The 25,631-nt window shown below is 34.0% G+C and overlaps 1 protein-coding gene across 1 annotated transcript; it reads left to right on the top strand.

Moving 5' to 3' along the window:
* Positions 1-793: 793 nt before the first annotated feature.
* LOC149426685 (uncharacterized) lies at positions 794-23,990 on the top strand. Its single transcript, XM_089632832.1, has 14 exons — positions 794-1,384; positions 3,202-3,462; positions 3,961-4,100; positions 4,896-5,073; positions 5,930-6,088; positions 10,071-10,211; positions 10,336-10,458; positions 10,994-11,337; positions 15,146-15,251; positions 15,809-15,929; positions 16,260-16,418; positions 16,769-16,919; positions 18,108-18,182; positions 18,417-23,990. Exons 1-14 carry the CDS (start codon positions 1,027-1,029, stop codon positions 18,471-18,473), a joined length of 2,373 nt encoding a protein of 790 aa, XP_089488958.1. The 5' UTR covers positions 794-1,026; the 3' UTR covers positions 18,474-23,990.
* The last annotated feature ends 1,641 nt before the right edge of the window (positions 23,991-25,631 follow it).

The raw sequence follows: 25,631 nt of genomic DNA, 5'->3' as shown, positions 1-25,631 counted from the left end.
GAGGTAATTCATTTGATTTATTAGCAGATGACGTGTGAAGTGAATACAAACTATCAACGGCATGAACCTGTAAGTCTCTGGCTGGACAGCTGGACACTGGACATTTTTTACGTATGACATTGAAACCAAATCCAGGTAGAGGGAAAATTGCCTGGCAGCCATCTAGTATAGCAAAGTTTTGAAATTATTTGTAAGTAAAGAAGTGGAAAATTATAATTAGTATTCTAAATTTAAAAAAAATAACTACTCCAATTTTATTTTTATATTCTTAACGCAAATAACGGCTTACGTTTTTTTTTTTGATTTGATGATACAGGCAATAGAACACGTCATGATAAAATTAAGTAGGCACAGACTTTTTTTTCATATCTTCCCCCTTATCCCGTGGTTTCAAATTGTTCTGGAATAGTCTGTACAGGGCCTTTTAAGTTCATGATACAAAAAGGCAGAAAGTACAAGAAATATATGAATAACTTTAACTATTTGAATAAATAACATATTAATTTTTGTCAAGGTGTGCATAAGATTATATTTTATTATTTATGTATGAAGAAATATAAATCTAAATTGAAAAACTCCAGCACTCCAAAAACTCAATTTTTTAGAGTAGAGAGACCATGTGATTCGTCACATCTTAAAAATATATATATAAAGAACCTTTGTAATGAGTGCAATACGGCGTAAAAAAAGGTTTCATCGAAATGGAAATGAAATTATACGATCACGCATACCAACAGTACCCACATCCGCTAATGATCCACTAGTGTTTTCTGCTGGTTCCGGTTCTAACTTCATTTGTGTCGTGATATTCTGTTTGCTGTGAAGTTATTTCGGAAATAGTGTTTTATGAGAAATTAGGCACAAGCCGGGTTGCATGTTATGAATGTCAGTCGATGTTCAGGAATATTTATATAAATCTCAAGAACAGTATGGCATATCAGAACCGAATTAGCGATTGTATACGTGCGATCTGACTGCCATAACATTCTAAAAATGGCGTAAAATTTTCACCGATGTATTCGTAAAATGGGATCTTTGGTCTTTGATTGCCCTCTTTGCTGTGGTAAATCATTCCCTTGTCGAAAAACTCTCAAACATCACCTGTTGAGTTTGACAGCTAATCTTCATTGTCCAGAATGTTGTCAAAAATTGGACAGTATAGGTTCGCTTGCTGATCATTTAGAAAATAATTGCGTACGGCCCCCACAGCTGTCACAATCAGGCGATAAAATTATTGAGAGAAATAGTTCAGAAACTTCAGCAGAACAATCTCAAATTATAATTGATAGCGAGGTGACCAGATTTGAAGTAGATTCTTCGCCAACCAATATGAATACCACAGAAGATATTCAAGAGGGTCAACTTGTTTCGGAACTAAATGATGGTACTTATGTTAACCTTTCTTTTCTAGACCCTATATCACCTATAATAACCTATATTATAGGATAGGCTTCATTAAAAATATATTTAGACACTGAAAATATTATGTGGCGGACAATCCAATTTCTCCTTCACAGCTGACCTCCATTAACTCTTAATGTGACAAGAAATCCACCGCAGATTTCTGACGTTTGGAACCGAGTTTGCCGATAAATCCTCCTCGCATTCGCTAGTAGTTTATTGCATTTCCCCTGGTTTTATTATATTTTGTTACATAATGACAAACTAAAATATATTTTATTTGCCTGGCAAATAAATAATCTATCATAATATTATTCTAGATGACCTAGAATCTCGTTTGGTCAAGTGCAAATATATAATATATACAATCTAATTTAAATAAACAATAACTTAGTAAACACCACTTTTATGATGGAAGTGGTGTTTACTAAGATATTGTTTTTATTTAAATTAGATTATATATAATATCTGCTTCATATGAATAAAGCAAATATATTCATTTTAACTTTGAAATTTTATATTTGTCGAAGTGAAAAATGTTTCCAGTTTTCAAAGCCATAGTATTATATTTATTTACAAAAAGGTCTCATGTAATTTTGTCTCTCTTTATTATAGAGTATATTAGACAGTAAAATTTACAATATTGTAATTTACCAAAAAAACAAGTAATTTATTGAGAAAATAGTGTCAACTGGCGTACGGCGGGCGATTGGCATTTTACCCCTAGCTAGTACAAGGTCGCTGGATGTCGGCATTCCAAGGGTTAAGAATATAAATATTCCTTTGAATTAATAAAAACTGCATTCATATTATAAATAAGGCAAGGGGTATACGGTGCGCCTCCTATTAAAAAGTTTCCAGCATCCAAAATATGATATAAATGCTATCATAATTATGCTAAGTATAATCTTGTCACTGAATGCCAAAATGTATTTGTTAAGCCGCAGAATATATAAAAAAAATCTTGCGTAATGTATTCTGTATTTCATAAAAGTTGTATGATAGTAATTATAATGCGGCTAGTACATGTTGGACCAATGCATTGGGCCAATGCTCTGGCCCAACGTTTACAGGACGATTTGGCCGTTGAATGTATTGGCCGGCCAATCCGATAACTGTCTTTTCGTGCACACATCAAAGGATCTTGGCGACAACCCGCCTACAGCGTACACACTTTGGCCCCATTTTCAGTTTGCAATACGCGTTTGGTTTTTTTACTGATTATTGCATGAGCGGTTATTTATGTTTACGAATTATGATGCCTAATAATGCTGTACAAATAAATTGGCGCAGCTGCGATAATATCCACATTCATCTAGATCTGACAGCCTCTGTGGTCAAGGGATAAGGCCCTCGACTGCCAAACCGAAGGTCGTAAGTTCAAGTCCCGGCTTGCGCAAGTCAATTTTATTTGATGAATTTGTGTTATTGCACAATTTATTCATGTAAAAATAATATATAGTATACTTGCGGCACGTTTTAGATCGCCCGTATTGCCCTAGTATAAGACCACCATTCAGAATTGAAACTTTGCTTGTTATGGCTTTAGCTGTGTTTGGTGACCAGATATGAATAGCCCCCCACCTTCCTCTTTCCCATCTCCTTTCCCTCCCCGCTACCTTCAGCCTCACAAAATAACCCAATTGGGGATACCATAGTCTCACTGGCTCCAGATGGTTGGGAGCAGTTCCGACTCTTGCGCGGTATTCATATTTAAATAAAAGTTCAAATGGCCAACGTGGAATAGGGTATTTTTATTGTTTTTCTAGTTTTAATGATTTTTTTAAAAATAATTTTCAGATGTTAACCAACAGTCACCCTCGAGGAATGATGCATCCAGTAATGATGAGTCTAAGGAAGATATGATACATATGACAGTAATGAAGGAAGAGGACTTCAATGAAGATAATGTGAACATGGAAGTTAGACTATTGGATGATAGCGAAGAAGGATCTGTTCTAATTCTCTCCAATATAAATGGAGAACATATTCTTTGTGAAGATAACGCAGAGCAGATTGAAGATAACATAGAATCCAACGATGTAGTTGAAGATAAAGAAGGTAATATGTTTTTTTTGCATGGATAATTTAAAAATACAGCTGTTTCTGCTTAATTGGGTCACATTGTGCCCAGACATTTGTCCCAAATAAGCGGTTGTTCCAAGTAAGCGAAGGTTAACCTCTGGAAAACTGTTTGTGCACCAGTGACAAGAATTTTTTCCCGCCGACAAACCGTTCATGCGCTGCTGGCATTGGAATTTCGCCCTAGCTGGAATTTTTGCGATTTAAACCTGTATGCCATGAGAAAGTGCAAAATTTTTTTTAACAGAATCGCTTGCACTTAAAACACTGTAGAGTTCATTTTTGATTCCATTATTGATTTCCCTCAAAAAAGATCTGGCTTTCCACAGGTTAAGAGAGGTAGAAAAAAAGTATTTATTAACCATTTTTTATATGTACACATTTTTCATTTATTCTAGTTCTCTCGAATGTATTTATTTTGACTCTCAAATTTACAGTAACGGGAAGGTTAAATAAACACAATTTTACTAATTCCAGAAGAACAAATCGAAGGAGATGCAGCTGAGGAAGGTCAACAGAGTGAAGAAATTTATAGCTGCAATAGTTGTGGAATCAGTTTCACTTCTGTTGTGGACCACATTCAAAATTTCCACAGCGATCAAGAAGTGGTTGTAGAGGTACAGACTTTATACTACCTATTAAACCTTATGTGTACTATCCTATAAATCTTTTGAAAAGAAAATTATATTATTATCTCCTTTTCAATATGTGATCGATTCTTAGTTTTCTTTTGTAATATGTAACTATGTATCATGTTTCTTTGTTTGACAAATGTAGTTACCTTTTGCAAATAATACAATAATTACTAGCTGAAGTTCTCCGCGTTGCCTATGCTTTACATAGACTTTTTAGAAATCTAATGTAGACAGTGACCTTTCTCCCGTGTTGAAGGTCAAGTGTTCAAAATTACATCAGTCTCGGAATAAAACTGTAGATTTATATAAAAATCAAATAAATACCGCCCGCCCTGTGTATGCCACGCCACCGCCCGCCCACCACAGACATTCTCCTGTATATAAATATATCAAGCATTCTGGTGTTTGATAAAAACTGAAGTTTTGTTGGAAAATATCCACATTTTAAACTGAGCCTTCTGAATAATTAATCTCATTTTCATTTAAAAAAAACACAGTTTCACTTTTTACGCATACAACGTAAACTTTGTGGTGAAGCAGTAAAAAAATCATTACCACCACTCTATTTCAAACCGAGTGGTTTGAGACTCAACTGTGTCTTCTTGAAGGCATAACCAAATTTGAGTTGTGTTCATGAGGGTAACCAAACAAAACAGAACATAATATAATAACAATAGGTTTAGGGGGTTAGGTTAGGTTATTTCAATTTAGTTCCTTAGCTTTTCTGGAACTGTTATTAAGTTACTGTATTTAATTAAACATTGGCTATCTCCTCAGATGGCTCAGGACGACGAAGGTCTGCTGGGAGACATGACCTTACTGCAGGTGCTGCCCAACGAGGATGGGGACGGGGAGGAGACGGATGATGCAGACGAGGCCGTTACCTCGGATACCAAACGTGTCATCATGGAGAACGGAGAGATTGTGTCGGCGCGACAGGCTGCTAATGCTACTGGTACATTGCTTACACCTATCAATATGTTTTAAATATATAATATTAATTAGGTACTTAATAATGTATTTATTGTACATATAACTATATATTTCTGTATCTCACTTTTTTATGTAAATATTTAACTTATAATTTACTTTTTCTTTTATGTTGGTTTTGTTATTTACTCCAGACAGGTATTTGATCAGATTTGTATTGATGTGTATTACGTTAATTCATTTTGTTCCTATATTATATTTTATATTCTTTTGTTGCCATACATATTTGAATTGCAAATCCCATTCATGCAGCTGGGAATAAAATTATTATTATTATTTTAATTTGGATGCACTATATAATATAATTAATTTTTACTTGTTTATGTCAAAGCCCGACGGGCATAAATGAATAAATACATAAACTATTGCATGTCCGTATTTTAAGTATTTTGACTTTTGACGTTTCTCGGAATCGGAAGGTTTAATTCTATGTTGTATATATCTATGACAAGTACATTATCAATATGAAAGGAAATCCATTCTGGGGGCATAGAATCACTTTTTATGTTCTCCTATTAGCCCTAGAGTTAGCAATAAAAAATGGTGTCTAAAATTAGATTTGTCCTATTTTGATATATTTTACTCTTTTTATACTGGAATATTATTTATGTTTTTTTTCTATGGATTTTAGAAAAAAAAAGATATTTAAAAAAGGAAAAAAAATGTTTTCAGCCAACATTTTTTTTGTGGATGTGACCATTTTTCGCCCTAACCATTTAAAAAATGGGGACCTGAACACGTGTAAAGCACCCAGTGAGAACACCTCCCATTATTAAATGTAAAAAAAGTTGTTTTATCAAATAATTTGGAAATTTCTTTAGCGGAGCGTTGGCGCACCCCACAAATCCTGAACACCCTCCACGAAGAGCAGTGCGTGGACCGGGACGGGCGCCTCTACACACGCAAGGTCGTCCAAATAGAGAGGTTCTGGGACTCGGGGGCCATCAAGACTGAGGAGGACCTGACCGAGGAACCCAAAGGTAAGGGTAACTGAACACATTTATAATATTTACCTGGTCTACGGGGCTGTAGCATATGTCGGCTGCAATCTTCATATCGTTTCACTAAAACACAATATGCATACACTGTACCAGCATTGAAGAGGTTAAATCATTTTATCGAGCAATTTCATTTGGTTAAAAGAAGAGGAAAATGGATAGTGAATAAAAAAAATATTAAAAAAAAAGTATATATATATACAGGGTGTATCGGCACGTACCCGACAAACTTTTACCAGCTATTCCTTAGCCCATTTGGAGTAAAAAATGTTATCGGCACTTTGCTGTCCGGTAACATTTTTTTTAATAAAAAATTTACTATTCACCAATGTTTTATCCTTTGTCAAAGTTTGAAAACCCATCTGGCAATATTTTGTTCGAGTTTCGTTGAATAATGTACGTACGTACCTACGTTGGCGCGCTTTTACAATCACAACGAAATGGCACGGAACCATTTTTCTCATTTTTAGCTATTATTATTTAGTGTGTACGAAAGAGCGATGACACTTTTTGACACACTTGCTAATAACAGCTGTTGAACACGAGAAACAATGCAAATGACAGTGACGGAGTGTGGATTTTTATTTATTTTTTGTTTTTAATGGAAAAAAAATGTTACCGGACAGCAAGGCACCCATAACATTTTTTACTCCAAATGTGCTGAGGAATAGCTGGTTAAAGTTTGTCGGGTACTTGCCGATACACCCTGTATATGTACATTATTGTCAAAATACTCATACATAATTTTTAGAGTCACAATTGTCTATTCTGTATTAATCTATACTTTATTTATCAATGCTATTGATTATTTTCTAATCACCCAACTATATTATAAACTTATACACTACCCTTCCCATTTTTTCTACCTTACAACTCCTGCGGTGATCTGTCTTTTTATTACTACTATCTGGCTGTTATTTACTTTACCGGTTTTGTTTTATATTAAGTGCTAAATTATGATATGAATTAAACTTGTCAATTTGACTGGCCTAAAACAGAATCCATTCCTAGTTGGCTAGTCAAAGTTTCCGCATGTTTTATTGTATGATTTTTATGTGAAATAAATTTATTATTATTATTAAATAGAGAGATTGAAAGGAAGAATAAAACTCGATGTTTACGGCCGTTGTTTCAAGCATTGAAAAGGTTAACCTCTCAGACAAAGACATTTTTTTACTATGTGTTCTTTGAGAACTGTCAAAACGTAATAATTTTTGTGTTATTTTCGAGTTTTGCTAAAAGCTTCATAACTCACGTTTTGGGAAACGTAGCCTCATTCTAAAAAATGTTTTGGAAAGATTATGAAATCCACTATCGCATTATGTTGCAATACGTAAATATTTGCGTTTCTAAATATACATTTTATGAAAACGTCAAAAATATGTAAGAATCGCTTAGCATTATTTCAAAGCCGTGAAAAATGTACTTTTTTCTGAGTATCATAAAGAAATAACACTTTATATATTGAAGAAATATAATTAAAAACTATTAGTCACCTCAAAATATTAACCGTCCAAACTAAAATATTTTTAATAAATTATTTAGAAACGCAATAAATTATGAACGAACAAGATGACAGATCCAATCGGCTTAGATAATGCACCTCTACTTTCCATAGATATTCTTGAATACAGACGCGTAGCGTTATTCATTATCGATACTCTGTTTTTTAAATCATGGCAATCCGTATACTAGTGATGGAAATAAATCGATTTTTGTAAAATCTCGCGCGTTTACGTGAAAAGACGTTCTAATGCCTTGACCGCTATTATCATATTTACGTCTTTTGACGTTCTAATGTTCTGAGTGGTTAAATCATTTTATCTAGCAATTTCCTTTAGTTAAAAGAGGAGGAAATAAAGTAAAGGAAAATAAACAGAGAAATTGATAGAAATAATAAAAATTGTTGCTTACAGCCGTTGTTTCAATCCTGAGCTTTAAAATATAAATTAAAAAAATAAACTCAACTGTTGAACTGAAATTTTGGCTCAACACTGCTCAACTTTGGCTCAACTACATTCTTCCTAACTCAACTCTCGATCAAGCATTGAACGAGCTAAGGGAACCAAACAACTGGATTAAACTCGGCTCAACAAAGGACTATGTAGTTAAAAAGAGTGGTGACGTGAAAAATGACAGTGAAATGTTGAACGTCATTCGGTTCATGCACTATTTTTCGTATTGCATATTGCCAATTTTAATAGATACTTTAATAGTACACAACTGCTGACCCTATAAAAATTGCAAGTGCGCCCCACTGTTGAATTTGGCAGCCACCTCTGGTCTGGAGCCCCACAATACCTGAAAAAACCCTTAACTCTGTGCAGAAACGGGACGTCCGTTTGATAAATTCTCCCATCTTAACATGCGCATTGCAATCTTTAGAGCACAGGCGTCAGTTAGGTATGCTGTCCTCGTTCTACCGGTATTACAATGGAAGATGCTCCGAGGAACTAGCGTTATTGATCACTTCTGTAACGGTGCATAATCGAGGAACACGTCAAACGCGCGCCTGACATTTGTCCCGTGAGAATGGGTCGCTTCTACGACTCGTTCTTGAGTTCAACAGCTCGACTGTGGAACGATTTTTCGGCCTCTGTGTTTCCTCCCTCCTACAACATGGGTCTCTTCAACGTCCATGTTTACTCCTACCTCTCTTCAAAAAGACCACCTACACAACATCCCCAGAGATGACATAGGCCATGAGGGAAATTGTTTTCCTCAGGGCCTCCTGTGTGGAGTTAATGTAAAAAAAAACAAACTAGTTATAATTACAAATCTTAGTTGTAAGCCATTTAAATTAATTTTATTATATACTAGCGGTATTAGGGTGAAATTACTGTACAAAGAATTTTCCCGTAGGATTGAAATGTTTTTCCCGGATGAAAAGTAACCTATGTCACTTCTCAGTTCTCCAACCATCCCTATGCAAAAAAATCACATCGATCAGTCTCTCCGTTGCAACGTGAAATAAGGACATACAAACAAACACACTTTCGCATTTATAATATTAGTTGAAATTTATTTGTACAGCGCCCTTGAGGTGATTTTTCACAAAAACGGCGCTATACAAATCAGCCAAATATTATTATTATAATGGAGTGGGCGGAAGTAATGGACAATAATTTTCATATTTCATACGAATTGGCAGCCAAATATTAAATGACAAAGATTTCTTTAACCGTTTTCGAATGTCAAAAATGTCGTTAAAATATCAAAATGTTGTTTCAATATTATAAATTCCACAATCTTTTTCTTTTCATTCTGCATGAAGTTCTTGCTATATTTTGTTTTGTTTTGCTATCCATGTTTTCTTGTTTCGTGTGAACACTCGGAGGAGAAACGTCAAATGTACTTTTGCTGTGTGAGCGGGCACACTCAGGATGATTAATGAAAAAAAATGTTGATTGAGCATTGCTCAACAACCCGCTTGGCTGATCGGTGCCTCATATCAATGAATCGAAATGTTGGGAACAACAGCCGTTGGTATTCATTCTTTGATCGGTCTATCCTATATTCATATATTGGCTCTATGCTATTGTAGAACCTCCTTCCATCTTAAGAGCAGTCCGCAAAATGCACTGCTCCTTGGCTAGAGTGCTAGAATCATATCATATTGACATTTTCACTCCTCTGATTGAAGACACAAGTGGATTAATGTGTTAAGGAACTTTTTTCTTCATGAATAAAGGTGTTATGTACCCATCTCTCACATGCCATCATCAAACATCTCAGATACACCTTTGATAACCCATTTTTATAAACTTGAATTTTTTAAAGAAAGACAAGCACTAACCTGACTATATTTCTCCTACTACCATCATTGTAAGTGGAAGATGTTGTCTGTGCAATGATGACGCATTATTTGTCAACTCAGCCACTCACCGATCTTTGTTCGGTTATGCCTACTAGGTACTTACTTAACTGATAATATATTATTCATTATTATATAATCTTTTTCTAGATGAACCAATCTTCGAGGGAGAGGAAGTGGTGACAAATGATGAAGAAGGTACTGTTTCAAGAATCTACTACTGCTCCCGTTGCTTCACGCAGTATGGAAACCTTACCGAATTCGAGACACATATCTGTAAGCCGCTACAGGGTAATTAAAAAGAATTAATTTACACATTAAATAATAACCAATATGAAAAAGATATTATACAGGGTGTCTGTAATTTTATTTCGTGGTGTGAAAATAGTTGATTTATTTAATTGTTTTGTTCTAGGAAAATACAAATGCGAACATTGCAATGTAAGCTACAACAACTCTAAATCACTCTGCGCTCACATGAAGGTGCATAAAACTTTAAAAAGGAACAACGATAAATGGGCTACCGTTAAACCAAATTGTGAGTATGCGCAATGGGATTCTGTTTTCAAAGGACCGGTAAAACATACGTTTTTAATCTGTTGAAAGCCGAAGCAGAAAATCCTCGTAATATTTTCGATTGCCGGCTGAAAATATGCGGAGATGCACGAAAATTACCTCGATGACTGCTCAAATAATCAAATAAAAACTTGATTTTTTTTGCGATAGTTTTCTGTTTAACAGATCATATAATTATCTTTTTATTCATGTATATTTTTTAATGTTTATATCGCTAGACGTTTCTCCAGAATAGTTAACTTTATCTAAAAAATAAACAAAATAGCCCATTTGAGAGACAATTGTCAAAAAAATCTGATTTTATTATTTATACATTATCCTGAATAAATACCCTAGACGAAAAAAAAATAATCAAATTTAAATCAGGTACTGGTCACCTGTGACCTATTGGCAATTTCAGTTGTAATAAAAAAATTTCACTGCTGAGCGATCATCGTTCGGCGTTAAAACTTTAGATATTTGTATCACCAGATTGAAACAATATTTGACCATTACAGCAGCGGCGCCACTCGGCCCCTACCGCTGCATCATCTGCGACACCGTCTTCCCTTCCAACAAGTCCCTTCTGCTGCACGGCCGTATGCACGAGCCCGTGCGCCAGCGCCCCGTGGAGGGCCCTGTGGAATACGGGGGCGGCGGGGACGGGCAAGGGCCAACCGCCACCTCACCCTGCGACCGCTTCCACTGCGCCCTCTGTGACAAGTGGATACACGTAGGCTACCGCAAGATCCACGAGGCCGTTCATGCGGGCATCGTCGAGTTCAACTGCGACATTTGCAACAGGAAATTCCACACCAAGGAAAATCTGGACATGCATATGAATGTGCACACGGTGGATAAGGTAAAATATTTCTTTCTCTGTTATGAAACTAGTGCTTTTACATTGTTTTAGGTATTTATTTTTAATTGTTCGAAATCCGAAAGGACCATGCATTTATTGTAATTTTCTTTCTTGTTTTCCGTTTTTACAAATTTCGTGATTTTCTTTAGATAAATTTCTAATGGCCGGTATTTTAGTAGCTTTTTAAGCTTGGCTTGAGAGATACTTACATTTGTTAAGTTGCTATCGTGTAAGTTTTCTGACAACCCCTATCTGACTCCTAACATTCCCGAGTATACACATATACTTTTTTTACATTAACCCTACACAGGAGGTCATGAGGAAAATAAATTCCAACAGGGCCTATGTCATATTTGGAGATGCTGTGTGCAGGGTCTTTTTTAAAGGAAAGAAAGGAGAGGGAGTTCTGGGAAGGAAAAAGGTATGAGGGGTGGGTAGGAATCTAGGAATCAGTGTGCCTAGGAGTGACGGACGTATGAATATATCCCTCCCGCTGCGGCACAAAGCAAAGGGTCGAGAGACCAGTTGGAGAGGTCAAAGCATGGGTCCACGCAGCTGGTGGGCAGGCACCCCTGCTAAATCACCGGCCGTAGCGAACCACTCGGGGTGACCCATGGCAGAGGTGTCGGTTATCCAATTAATGGTTTCAAACAAACCCGCCTCTCAAATTGTCCCTATGTCAAATAAATTTCTCAGAAAAACATCAATTTCTTTGTTCCGAGTGCAGCCACATGAAAGCATCAGCCGTTCAATTATGTATCCGACAACTACTATAATCCGCCATTATTTTTACTAGAGAGATCGATACCAGTGTTTACTTTTAGGCTGGCCGCATACATACGTTTTCCGTATTCGATTTCCGAATTCGTTTTCCGTATTCGGAATTCCGTGAGACTAGCGCAAACATTCGTTTTTCTTCATTCGGAATGTATAAACGTCAGTACCAGTGTTGCCAACAAGGGCGATATATCTCCTTTTAGGCTACTCAGAGCGAGAATCGGCGCCGAAAAAATCTAAAAGGCGATTGGTCGCCAATTAAGCTACTTCAAAAACATCAATTTTATTTTTTACCCCTATGAAATTTTTATTTTCACGTAAAAACATCAATTTTAAACATGTCCCACCTAACAGCAAATTCGGCTACTTTACGCTACCTTATGTATGAGAAACGGCGATATTAGGTCAAGATCCGTTGGCAACACTGAATTACTGAACGGAAATTTCCGAACGTTTGCGTCGGCACAAACAAAATGTATGCAAGAGCTGCGTTCTACATGACGTCATTAGGTTTTTTTCCATTCGGTTTCTCCGAACGTGCCGGTTTGCATTCGGAACGTGCGTAAGGAATTTGTTCCGTTCGGAACTAAAACGAACGTGTGCGGCAGTTAATGTATTTTCTACTGATTCCGTGCATTCGGATGTCCGAATACGGAAAACGAATTCGGAAATCGAATACGGAAAACGTATGTATGCGGCCAGCCTTAAGAAATATGTTTCTGTTTTAATTTTTAGCACATTTTGTACGCATGCCCTATAATCCACCGCTTTCACTAATAGGGAAGTTGAGTGAAAAATATTTTGATTTTTTAAAAATATGGCCATGTAGGTCAACGAGTACTGATTCTGAATACATATATATTTTTATTCTTAAAATTAATAAATAATGGTTAAAAGGCCATAATATAATAACGCTTCACGATTGGTTGAAAGAACTCTGACGTCAACTGTACGCTGGTATGTCGGTTTGTGCGATGTAATACCTGAACTCTTTGCTCATGGTGCATCTCTTTCTGTTACATTCATACTTTGCCAACAAGAGGGAGAGGTTCTACAGGCTGAACAGTTTTGTGTAGTTTTGCGTGCTGTCTGTTTACGAACGGTTGTCTTTTTAGTTTTAACGATCATTTCAAAGTTTTAACTCAAATTAGGTGAATGTATACTTCGTGTCTAATATACAACATCTATTTCAAAAAACTACATAGCATGTCCGTAATCTGATATATTCAAGCACAGTCCGATAACCTACCAATCGTTGATTTTGACATGTTATATTAAATTTAAAAAATAACACAACATTATACACGGTGTCCGGAAACTCGTAGTACAAGCGGGAAACTGGAGAATCTACACCACATGGGGAACCCAAAAAAACATAAAGTTTTTTGATTTGAGCATTTTCAAAAAAAAAAAAAAACCAAAAAAAAAATATTTTTCGGCTATTTTAGGGTTAAAGTTTTTTCTGGTGTTTAGGGTTGAATAACAGATGTTTTAACCCTGCAGAGCAGAAATATTTTATGATTACACCGGGTTAAATGAAGGGTGATTTCAAAATAATGCTTCAAATCCGAGTTTCTTCATTTGTTTTACTTTCAAATAGTTTTAATTAGTTGGGTACTTTGATCTTCAGTAATAATTTATAAGAATTTGATTAAAAAAAAAAAGAAAAATCAACTTCAAACTCGATTTACTCGATAACGAAAGCTCAAATAAAAAAAAAATATACTACAAAATCGACTCCAAATGTGATGTAGATTCACCAGTTTCCCGCTTGTACTACGAGTTTCCGGACACCCTGTATAATACAATAATATTATTACATTATGTAATATTTCCTGCAAATATTTAACAGATAACTTAAGATAACTGTCGTACTTATATCAAAGTGATCTTCGCAGCAATATCTTGCGGAATTACAAGACAGAACAGAATTTTGCTTATCACATCTTTTCATTGCGGTACACAATTTTTTACGAAGAACAGCATTCCTAAGAACTGCGATAAATTGCTTATTGGGTGCTGTAATGCCTGTATTCTTCCACATCTGCACAATGCAATAATAATGCGTATTATATCCAGACATTTTTGAAGGTTTTGTAGAAAACACGATAACACGCAACCAAAGATATTAGAAGAACGAGATGTGCTATGCGCAGTTCGTACTGAGTGGAATTGTTTTGCCCAGTGTCGCCGGTTTTGTTCACCAATACTACTGCACACCTTCGCTTGCGCTAAGGTATCCGCACTAATACATAGAACAGATTTCTGTGCGTACACGTCCCGATATCGTTCAAAGTACCCTAATTAGGTAGTACTCCGGCTACGGTCCGGCGGCCAACATAGCATATCTCGTTCTTCTAATATCTTTGCACGCAACTGACAGTGAGTCGGCTAACAACGACAGTTGAACAGCTGTCAGCTAGGTCGGCAAGGACCAAGTGCAGCAGTACCGTGTAGACCTCGGATTTGGTGGGACAAACAAAAATCTAACTTCAAAAATTAATTTTCCTATGAAATCTTGACGTAAATTATTATTTTTAAATAAGCTTTATTTAGTTTGACAGTTAACATTGCTAAAAAAAAGCTCTGAAATTCCTTATTGAAGAATAAAAAAAGGCTCTATCGACGACTTAACTTCCCTTAGACATTTTTTTGGGGTTGCGGACAAGTGAGAGATTATTGTACAGACTGCTGTTATTGCCACTACCTATAAACATGTTTTTCATACTTAATTTCATCCAATTAACCACTCGAGCGATGTTGATTTCTGGGTGTTCGGTATTCGATTCAGTCATTCGATTTAATTAATATTATATCTACAAATATTAATATGGAAAGCTATGAACTGCTTATTACGGTTTAAATCAACCTTGATTTCACCATTTATCCCATATTTTTAGGTTTTGAAAAAAATATTCGAAAAATCATTCAATTTATAATTCATAAAAATCACCTACCCAAATTTGTGTAGCTATCGCATGACCGGTTAATGAATCTATTTAATGATAATGTCTCATTCTTTTGGTCACAGGTCCCATGCGTGAAGTCAAGTAAATTATTACCATACGAATGTAACTACTGCAACAGACAATTTGCTCGGCCACACGAAAAAGTAAAGCACGAGAGGATACACACAGGTGAATACTGATTTGATTACAGAATGTAACTTATATTTAATTCCCACTCTTTTATCCCAAAAATATGAATACAATACATATCAGTATCCTGAGTGATTCTTTTCAGCCCTAGATTTCCTCTCCAAACAGACAAGATCATTAACAGGTTGGTTCTATAGAGAGAACCCAATGAAAATTCTTCCACATGTAAATAATAAAATATGTGTACATATTTTATTACTGTTATTCATCATAGGCCATTCAGATCGGTATTCCCTTAAAAGATCTCAGCGAGTTAATGAGCATTCTAATCTCAGATTCATTCATACTGGTGAATCAAAGTAGTATGATTTACCGCGTTGAGTGAATCAAATTCGTATGATTTACCACATGGAGTGAATTAATTCAGTCTGAATCACCATGTTGAGTGAATAAATAATCTGATTCACCACGTTGAGTGAATCAATTCAATGTGATTCACCATGTTGAGTAAATGAATTCAATCTGATTCACCAAATTGATTGAATGAAATAGTTTGAATAAAGTGCACATTTTGAAATATTGGTTTATTTTGCTAGGGGAGAAGCCGCACAGTTGTGACATTTGTGGGAAATCCTTCAGAGTGTCATACTGCCTCACCTTGCATATGCGTACTCACACGGGTGCACGACCATATGTGTGTTCTCACTGTGGAAAAAGGTCAGTTTGGTTTTCTATTTACATATGATAAAATAACCAAGAATAACTTCTAAATCAGGGGCGGGGAAACTGAGTCCCGCATTATCGACAATCGGGTGCTGGTAACGATAAGCCATAGGTACTCTTGAGGAACTTCAAACATTGTAAGAGTACTTATATGAATTAATTCAAGTGTAATGACGAGGTCTGATCTGATTTAACACAAATTGAAGGGAAGAGTGGATAAGTTATTATATGTGCATTAATGATAGGTTTTTACACCTAATATTATTTCGCTTTGTATGTCTAGTAGCAAAATAAAACATAGTTTAAAATTTGTTTTTATTTCAGATTCAAAGCTCACAGCGTGTACAATCATCATGTGCTGACTCACTCCAATGTCCGGGCTTACAAGTGTACATTTTGTCCTAAAGCCTTCAAGACATCAGTTCAGTTGGCAGGCCACAAAAATTCACACACCAAACCATTTTCCTGTACTGAATGTAATAGGTAAGCTTGTAATACATAATGTTAACTAATTCAAATAATTGTAATTTGTAAGTTTTATAGCTAGATCGCAAGCAAAAGAAGATGCGTAGACGAACGTCGCTTGCCATTCGCAGAAAGGGTGTGATTTATTAGTAGTTCTCTAGCATGTCATACCACAACGCAAGGGAACTGTCTTGTTTTTGGTCGAACTATCTATGTATAACAATTAAGCCAATATTTACAAAGCGTATGCAAGAGCAGGAGTTGACTAAATCTTTTTGGCCTCAACCGTTTTTCAGTTGAATAAGAGTTTATTGCACCACACTATAGTTGTATTTTTCCTACATTGATGATGATATTTATGATTCCAGACCTTTTGCCTCTCTGTACGCCGTCCGCGTCCATATGGAGACTCACAAGCGCCAGAACAACCTGAAGTATAACTGCATGATGTGCGGGGCTAGTTATGCACGAGCCTTTGCTCTTAGGGACCATCTTAAGGCTCAACACAATAGTATCCAGGTAAGAGGACTATAATAAGGAACTCCAGGCCATTTTTGAATTCTTTTTTAATCAATAATGATCTTTATTAAAATACCCTTTTTTTTCCCACTTTATGTCCAAGTTAAATATTCCCCACAGGAAAAACTAAACCCTTCCACACACTTTTCCACAAATGATCATCTAGTCAATCCACATTATGCAAGTGCATTATATAAGCATAATAAATACAAAACAATACAAGTACAACACGTCAACTCACCAGAGATCAAATGGGAAAACAATTCACCGACTCCAGATATTTTCATATCAGAAGATTCGGCTCGGTAGAACTCCTAACTGGACCTATAAATCCTACTGATCCCTCAATATAAATATTTAAAAAATCTTTCATAATCCTACATACATTTAAAATGACTGATTTTTGCATTCTTTATGTATAAATTCTTTGACAGATCTAATACGCCTAAATTTTGAATGAGAGAGCTAGGTATAATTATATATTTTTATTATTATAGTTAGTTTTAATAGTTAAAATAATTTTTATTTTTCTCGTTTCCTGAAAATGCACCAAATCTGTTATGTCACCAGACATCAGTCTCAAAAAGTCTATTTTGGCTCTGTATGTGGCGCTGTATTTTATATAGGAGTAGAAACGTTTCTTATACTCAAAAGATTACCCGCTTTTAACATTGAAGAACACTAGGTAAAATGGTAGCTGATAAACAATTTACCGGTATTTAAAAACCTGCATTGTAACATTTTCATCGTTTCTAATGTGAATGTAGACCAGGGTCGCCAATGTACATGTTTTAAAATACCCACAAGAGATGAAGAAATCTTCAAATTCTCCACAAGTTTCTTAACCTCCAAAATGAAACATAATTCTATTGAAATTAGCATTTATTTTTCATTATGTAGTATTTTCTCTTTCGTTAGGGCTTTAAAAATAAGCTGACATTTTTTGAAAATTTGCTGCGAAAACGAAATATAGTATCTTCACAATTATTGTAAATATTATTTTTCAATATGGTTAGATAATCAGGAAATGCCCAGAACCCCCGCATTTTCCCAGCAAAAACCCAATTTTTAAAAAATCTTACAGTTAGCCCATTGTCCAAAATCACTGTGATGAAGTAAAAGTCAGTGTATTTGATTTTTGATACTTTTATTTTATTTATTGTAAATATTGTGCATTTTTTATTCCAGGAAAATCTATATATTCCGGAAGACAAAGTTGCCGCACTTTCAATTCTTCAAAAGAATGAAGATGATGATGTTCTGGTAATAATCTTTTACTTATTTATTTATTTAAAAGCACCCTTTTCATCACCCTAATCAGAGCCCCAAAACTTAAAGCCAATTTTATTTATTTGAACACATCATTCACTTTATGGTTTGAAATTAATATTTTTATTACTAACCTGATAATTAATAATCACAAAGTTTTTGTTTTATTTTATGAATATATTTTTTTATGATTATGAATTCATTTTGGTTTTTGTTTTTTGTTTGCAGATGGAGAAAATAGATTCAGATAATGACAGCAACAATGAAATTGGAGAAATAGATTAGCAAATTTGTATGATATAATTCATCACGGGCCATTCTGGTGGGTATTCCCTCAAAATATCTCAGGGGAGGTAACGAGCATTCTATTAGACATTGGCAGAATCATTAATACCGGTGAATCAATTCAGTCTGATTCACTATATCGAGTTAATTAATTTAGTCTAATTCACTATGTCAAGTGAAGCAATTCAATCTGATTCATCACATTTAGTGAATCAATTCAATATGACTCACCACATTGTGTGATTGAATTAATTTGATTGATGTGTTCCATCCGAAGTTCATCGAATGAACCAATTGCCACCGAATACAACGGATCCCATTACTCTGTACTAAAATGTTGTTTTTATGTTAAGGCGAGAAAGTAGTGGAACCGATTCAAATGCTTTACCGGACTGATTGAATTAATTAGATTAATTCAGTCAGTACTTCTACTAATTACTCAATTTTTTAGTACTTATTTGAATAGTTTGGTAAAGATTCAATCACTTCTATCATCTCATCACTTCCCTGTTTAACCTTGCGTTTTATTTAATCTTTATTTCATTAAAAGGTACTGTTTGTTATTATATCATTAACAAATATTTCATGAATATGTCACAAATCAATTAAATGGAAATTATGGAAATCTCTTATTGGTTTGAATCTATTTGCAGCTAACTGCATATGCAATAATCCATGCCGCCAGTGAAATGCATATCTATACAGGCCATTATTTTCCAAGAACACTTACTACATACATATAAATATTATGTAGGTGTTTTACTCCTGTTATTCTATGAACAACAAAAGTTCAGTTGAAAGGATGTACAATGTCAATATTTGTGTATGTAATGTACCTATATTTTACCTTTTCCGTGTGCTTACAAATAGTAATGGACACACATGGGATTACGACAGGTATGACAATACAACACAAATGCGTAAATAGATTTGTGTAATGCTTGGATGCAAATGGATAAAAAATGTGTGGAAGTGTTGTTTTCCATAAATAAAACTTCCAACAAACAAATTTCACTAGGATTCAACAATTTTTTTTTATCGATATTTGGAGTGAAATAACCTTAAAAAAGAGAATATTTAGCATTCGACAATACCTGATAATATGATTTATTACGATTATTAATTATAATAGATTTTTATCTAATATACAGTTTTTGTAATGAAATATAATGTAGGACTTTGATAGTTAAAGTAAAAACATTAAAGAAATAATAATAATAACTTTGAGAACTCACTTGGATTGTATTAAGTTTCGATAATAAAAATAGCAAATTACTAACTTGAATCCATAAAATTATATTTTGAAATTATTATATTTTGCATCAAATACCCACTGAATATTTGGAAATATGATTAAATTAAATTGAATCTTTTATTGTTAAAGGGGGACATTTTCACTCAGATCAAATTGTTGGGAAATCAATAAAAATCTTATAATTTATTTATTTTGGTTTTGATATTGTAGCACATTTTCAAAGCCATTACAATATTATTAGGTTAAATTAAAAAAAGGAATTTATTAAGAATAAAAATACTAAGTATGTGGGACAAGTCCCTTTTTATTAATAAACGAGATTAAAATGTCGAAATCAACTTATTAATCTGGTTTTTCTGTGTTTTCTCTTTCTTTAGTTGGCCAGCTTATGATACTGAGATAGAAATCTTGGTGGTCTTCAGTGGCGGCTCTTGACTTTTGGGTGTACTAGGGTGATAATGTTGCAAAAAATGGCATTATTGATGCTGTTGTAGTTGAAAACATCTTCTTTTTTTTAATTCGGTTTTTTTTTAATTTTCAGGAAATTTCAGTTTGAAATCTTCATACAAAAATCTAGTTTTGGACTAAACATGAATTTTTCAAACTTAGCACTCTATCACACTCAAATGTCACGAGCCGCCACTGGTGGTCTTCGTCTATACACGGTGTCCGGAAACTCGTAGTACAAGCGGGAAACTGGAGAATCTACACCACATGGGGAACCCAAAAAAACATAAAGTTTTTTGATTTGAGCATTTTCAAAAAAAAAAAAAAAAACCAAAAAAAAATATTTTTCGGCTATTTTAGGGTTAAAGTTTTTTCTGGTGTTTAGGGTTGAATAACAGATGTTTTAACCCTGCAGAGCAGAAATATTTTATGATTACACCGGGTTAAATGAAGGGTGATTTCAAAATAATGCTTCAAATCCGAGTTTCTTCATTTGTTTTACTTTCAAATAGTTTTAATTAGTTGGGTACTTTGATCTTCAGTAATAATTTATAAGAATTTGATTAAAAAAAAAAAAAAAATAAAAAAAAAAAAATCAACTTCAAACTCGATTTACTCGATAACGAAAGCTCAAATACAAAAAAAATATACTACAAAATCTACTCCAAATGTGATGTAGATTCACCAGTTTCCCGCTTGTACTACGAGTTTCCGGACACCCTGTATATTGCATCACTTTATTTGCCTTTTATTCACATCACATTTATTGCGTTTTTACCTTCAGGAAATGCTTTATAAATAAAAAGGTAAACCAATGACTGTGGATCTCTGCAAAAGTTTTTTTAAATATGTGTTTTTACCAAGCCATCAATATATTGATATACGACTGTGTAACGACGCAGTCATTTTCCAACATAGAATATTGGAACATTGTCAATATATTTTTTTTTAGAAAATAACAGACTTCACTATATTCTTTCTTCCCTGATCTCCGTGGTAAATGAAAAAATTCACTCTTTCCAGATTTCAGACCATGGATGCTAAAATCGTTGACACACAACTGCCTATAAAACACGCAGTTTAGTCTTAAAACGGGACTTGACCCTTTATAAAACAAAAGCTAAATTTCAATTAATGAAAATCAGTTGTTGAAGTGGAAAAAATATTCAATAAGTCCAATTCTTTCACAAAACATGCGTCTACATCTAGATAATAAAACTGCATTCAAATATCAATTTGACCAAAAAATATCCCTCTTTAATAATAAACAAACCAATTACAAAACCTGGCCGAGTTAATTGTGGAGTGAATAATTTTTTTGACTGGATTAATTTCATATGCTAATGTTGTTTTCTTAAATGGAGACTGCTAGTGTGGATGGTATGAATTATTTTAACCACTTGAGCGATAGCTACCCAAATTTGGGTAGCATCGCTAATGCCCTTGAGCAGTAGCTACCCAAATTTGAGTAGCACTGCTAATTCACTTGAGGAATATCTACCCAAATTTGGATATTACCGTTAAAGCCCTTATTACGTACCTATTAACAACTTCACTAATGTTGTATTTTTCAATCTTACCACTCTAGCTCAATGATAAGTCACGGACCCCCACTGGTGAGCAGATGTTCAATTTTTAGAAAAAAATTTAAAATGGCATCTACACGCTGAATGCACAGTGCAAAAAATTATCTAAAATATTCCACGAGTGGAACATTAGTGGCTTTTGGTATTCGATTGGAGCTTATTCAAGCTAGCCACTAAACATATTGGCTGCTTACAAATTAAAAATTGCGTTTTAATTAATGTCTGTGAATTAGACATTTGCAGTAGGAAGACTATAGACAACAATAAACATTCAATATTGCTCCAAATAAGTATAAGCTAGGGCAATATCTGGTCACTAACTTATAAAGAATTCACATGTTTATAAATTTTATAATAAAATCTTTTATTATAAATAATGAGATGAGGGTGGATTCATTGGCATTAAACCACAATTCGTTTAGTTTTATTAATTAGTGCCCCTTTAATATTCGGAGGTATGATTTTTGGAATGAGTGCGGCCGAATCCCAAACCTAATGCCTGGAAATGTGCTCAAGACATTTAAAAAAAAAAAATGCTATCGCTCGAGTGGTTTTATTAACGATAAATGTGATTTATATGAATTAGCAGCAAATATGGCATTAGTTAGCATAGAAATGATTTAATCCACTTGGGGAAAGCTTGTAGATAAAAAATAACAAAACAAAATAATATTATGTACCTCAAAAATATGAAGCTAATATTTTTCCTTTTAACATTTCTTTTTCTAAGAGTGAAAAATAACATCTGCGATACCTCGTAAGTGACAACAAAACAACTTTTCCGGGGAGCCTGAAATCTCATCCGTACATTCTGTGATATATATTACTTGATGAAGTGAAAGATAAACTGCTGTGTATGAACATAAAGAAGGACTAATACTATAAAAAAATATTTAAGTACATAGGTACACTGTGTTTGGAAACTCGTAGTACATGCGGGAAACTAGTGAATCTATATCACATTTGTTGTTGATTTTGTGATGCTCGTATACATAAATACACCTTTTTTTGTCTTCAGTTTTGTTTTCGTGTAAATTGTGTCCGAAGTTGGAATTTTTTAGGTCAAAATTAAACAAAAAATCAGTCGCTAGGGGGTTAATATCCAGTCTCAAAAGTTTTTAACCCCTAATTACGAAACAAATTAGAAGGTAAAAAAAAAATCTAAATTCTCAGATAAAAAAAAATCGACCTGTAAAAAAAGAGTTAATACTAAAATATGTCTGTTTTAAAATGCCTTTTGCACTTATATATATTTTTTGGATTGACTAATGATTGATCCTTCCTATCCAGGAACTGGAGTCGTCAAGTCTACCAATCTCGCCAAATGCTAAAATGTCATACGATTTCACACTTGATAGAATGCATTGTTATTGACAACGAGTCTATCTGTCGAGTTTCAGCTCGATCGGATGTCGGGAAGTGATTCGCTTCCAAGATTTGCATTCGTTCACTACCGAAAACAAAAGTGAAATTCAATAGTTGTACATATTTAAAAAGGAGTTTTTTTATGGGTTCTCTATGTGATGTAGAAACACTAGTCTCCCACTTGTACCATGAGTTTCGGGACACTATGTATAATGAGTTTGCTTTATTTAAAAGTTGTCATTAGTTAGGTGAGATGTTTAAAAGATACTTGACGAGGTGTCACATAAAACGAATTAAGTAGCAAAATATATTTTAAAGATATTTTTTAGCTCTTTACACTAGATATTGTATATGTATGTCACATATGAGGTATTGTTGTTGTATTTCGCACAATATGTTAAACATACATTACAATATATACATACTATTTACCTAAATTATTTCCCTTTTTAAAACCTATGTCCAGCACCCGTATGTGCCATTAAATTATAAATACCACAACCCATAATATACAATTGTATTTCTATCAATTTAACCAAACTTTACAGAAATATTTTTCCTTTTTGTTTACAGTAATTTTTTAATTGATGTTTTGTAAACCTCAAAAATAAATAAATTATATTTATGTCTTTGATACAATATTTTGTAGATGAGGTTAATTGAGGGAGTGTATTTGTTATAGAATCTAATTTTTATTTTTATGAACATAAGAGCTTTTATGTAAAAAAAACATGTACATTCATCACTGTAAATATTTCTTAATAAATTTAAGCCAAAGATTGTATTTATTGTTCTTCATTTCAAGAATATCAAATAAAAAAATAATGTTGTTTCTATCAGTAAGCGCTAATGGTTAAGCATTTTGCCTTACATTCTGTAGGGCAATGTACAAATCTATTTTTGTAGAACTGACTTGCCTGTCTGAGAATGCACTGCCAGATATATATATAATAATTGAAAATAACTGAATTGGTCGTATATTGGTGTATATTGACAATTCAGCAATGCTATTTTTGAAAGAAAAAAAGGAGAGAAAAAACCTTACCCTAAATGAAATATTGCTTAACCTTTTCTATGCGTCATAAATTTGTATCACTTCGTTCACACGCGGGGCTATTTATCATCAATCTAATTTATGACTTTAAACAATAATCACGCATGGATTTTAAAATTTGTTTTAAAAAATACGTCGCTTATGTCTTGAATTATCTTTTCAAGTATAAATAAACAATCCGAACATCAATGGGACTTGATAAAAATTCGAAGTATATATTCATAATGTAACTGATACGGTATACCCGGACAGCCATGTTAATATTTCAAGGATAACGATACACATGCATAAACATACCGGAGTAGAGCTCTTCAACTGTGGTGCGATGTAAGTGGTTGATTTATGGGTGCGATGTCGCGTTTGACTGGATACATGAAATATTGACACACTTAAAAAGGTTCATATAATAAAAAATAACTACACTTAAATTTACAAAAATAATGAAATAATTTTTCTGTTATTATATCACCGTAAATATGTATCACTTAATATATTTTTTTATCGTGATAAATTTTGAAACAGTTCTCAACGCATAACGGCAGAATCATGGCTTTCATGTATTTCAGCAGCTTCGCAATTATTATCGCCGTCACTGTCACTAATTTCAAAATCTGAATCTATTTCTAAAGTAGCACCAAATATTTCTTCGTCATTAAGACCAGGACCCGACATTTTGTATTTTGGCAATAAAAATACTTTCAAAAATTGATAAAAAGTCAAACTTGTACAACTTTACACTTGATTTTTCACTAAAAATAAGTTTTAACCACTATCTTTATTTGAAAATAATCTAACACTGACGAAATTTTATATTTCTTCAATAGTTTGAATGAATGTATGTAACTGAACTTATTTTAAAATATGATAAATCAGATGAATGTACACTGTAATTAAAATAGTTCATATCCACGAAAAAGCAAACAATAATTCGATAAAACAATGTAATCTACACGGCGAGAGTCTCTGTTTGAGAATCTTATAAAATGCGCCTGCGTAATAACGTGTGTAAAGACGCGGGAAGAATTCAAACTGATTCATTTTTCGCTCTGAGTTGGAAGATCCCTTCAAATCTTTGTATCGATGATTAGGATACGTATTATGGATAAATATCGTAAGATGTCAGTAGTGTAAAGATGTGAGATTTTTTAGGAGTATAAGTTTTACCGTGTTCAAGCATGTTTCATACCCATAACGCCGAAGAAACTTTGCGTCGCACAGATTTGCCTCCCGCGAACAGGGCATGTACAGTGCGTCGCAGGCGTGCGTCTCCCGCAGGGAAAGGGTTAAATTGTGATAGATATTAATCTTGTTTTGTCATATTTTTCTGTAAGAAGAGATTAATTAATTAACCATCACGCCATCTCTCACAGAGGTAGGCACAGAGAATGGACCATCACACAAATTTTGTCTTATCTCAGCACACACTCTTTGCTTTATCCATATTCATACAT

The sequence above is a fragment of the Hesperophylax consimilis genome, chromosome 1 (genome assembly GCF_061612785.1).
Source record: "Hesperophylax consimilis isolate HC1 chromosome 1, BYU_Hcon_1.0, whole genome shotgun sequence".
Lineage (NCBI taxonomy): Eukaryota > Metazoa > Arthropoda > Insecta > Trichoptera > Limnephilidae > Hesperophylax > Hesperophylax consimilis.
This window is presented reverse-complemented; position numbering and strand designations above follow the sequence as displayed.

Bases quoted from the DNA above. Each gene is read 5' to 3' on its own strand.
- LOC149426685 (XM_089632832.1), top strand. From the start codon at position 1,027: ATGGGATCTTTGGTCTTTGATTGCCCTCTTTGCTGTGGTAAATCATTC. The intron at 1,385-3,201 runs GTACTTATGTTA...AATAATTTTCAG, and splicing joins TGTTTCGGAACTAAATGATG to ATGTTAACCAACAGTCACCC. The intron at 4,101-4,895 runs GTACAGACTTTA...CTATCTCCTCAG, and splicing joins ATCAAGAAGTGGTTGTAGAG to ATGGCTCAGGACGACGAAGG.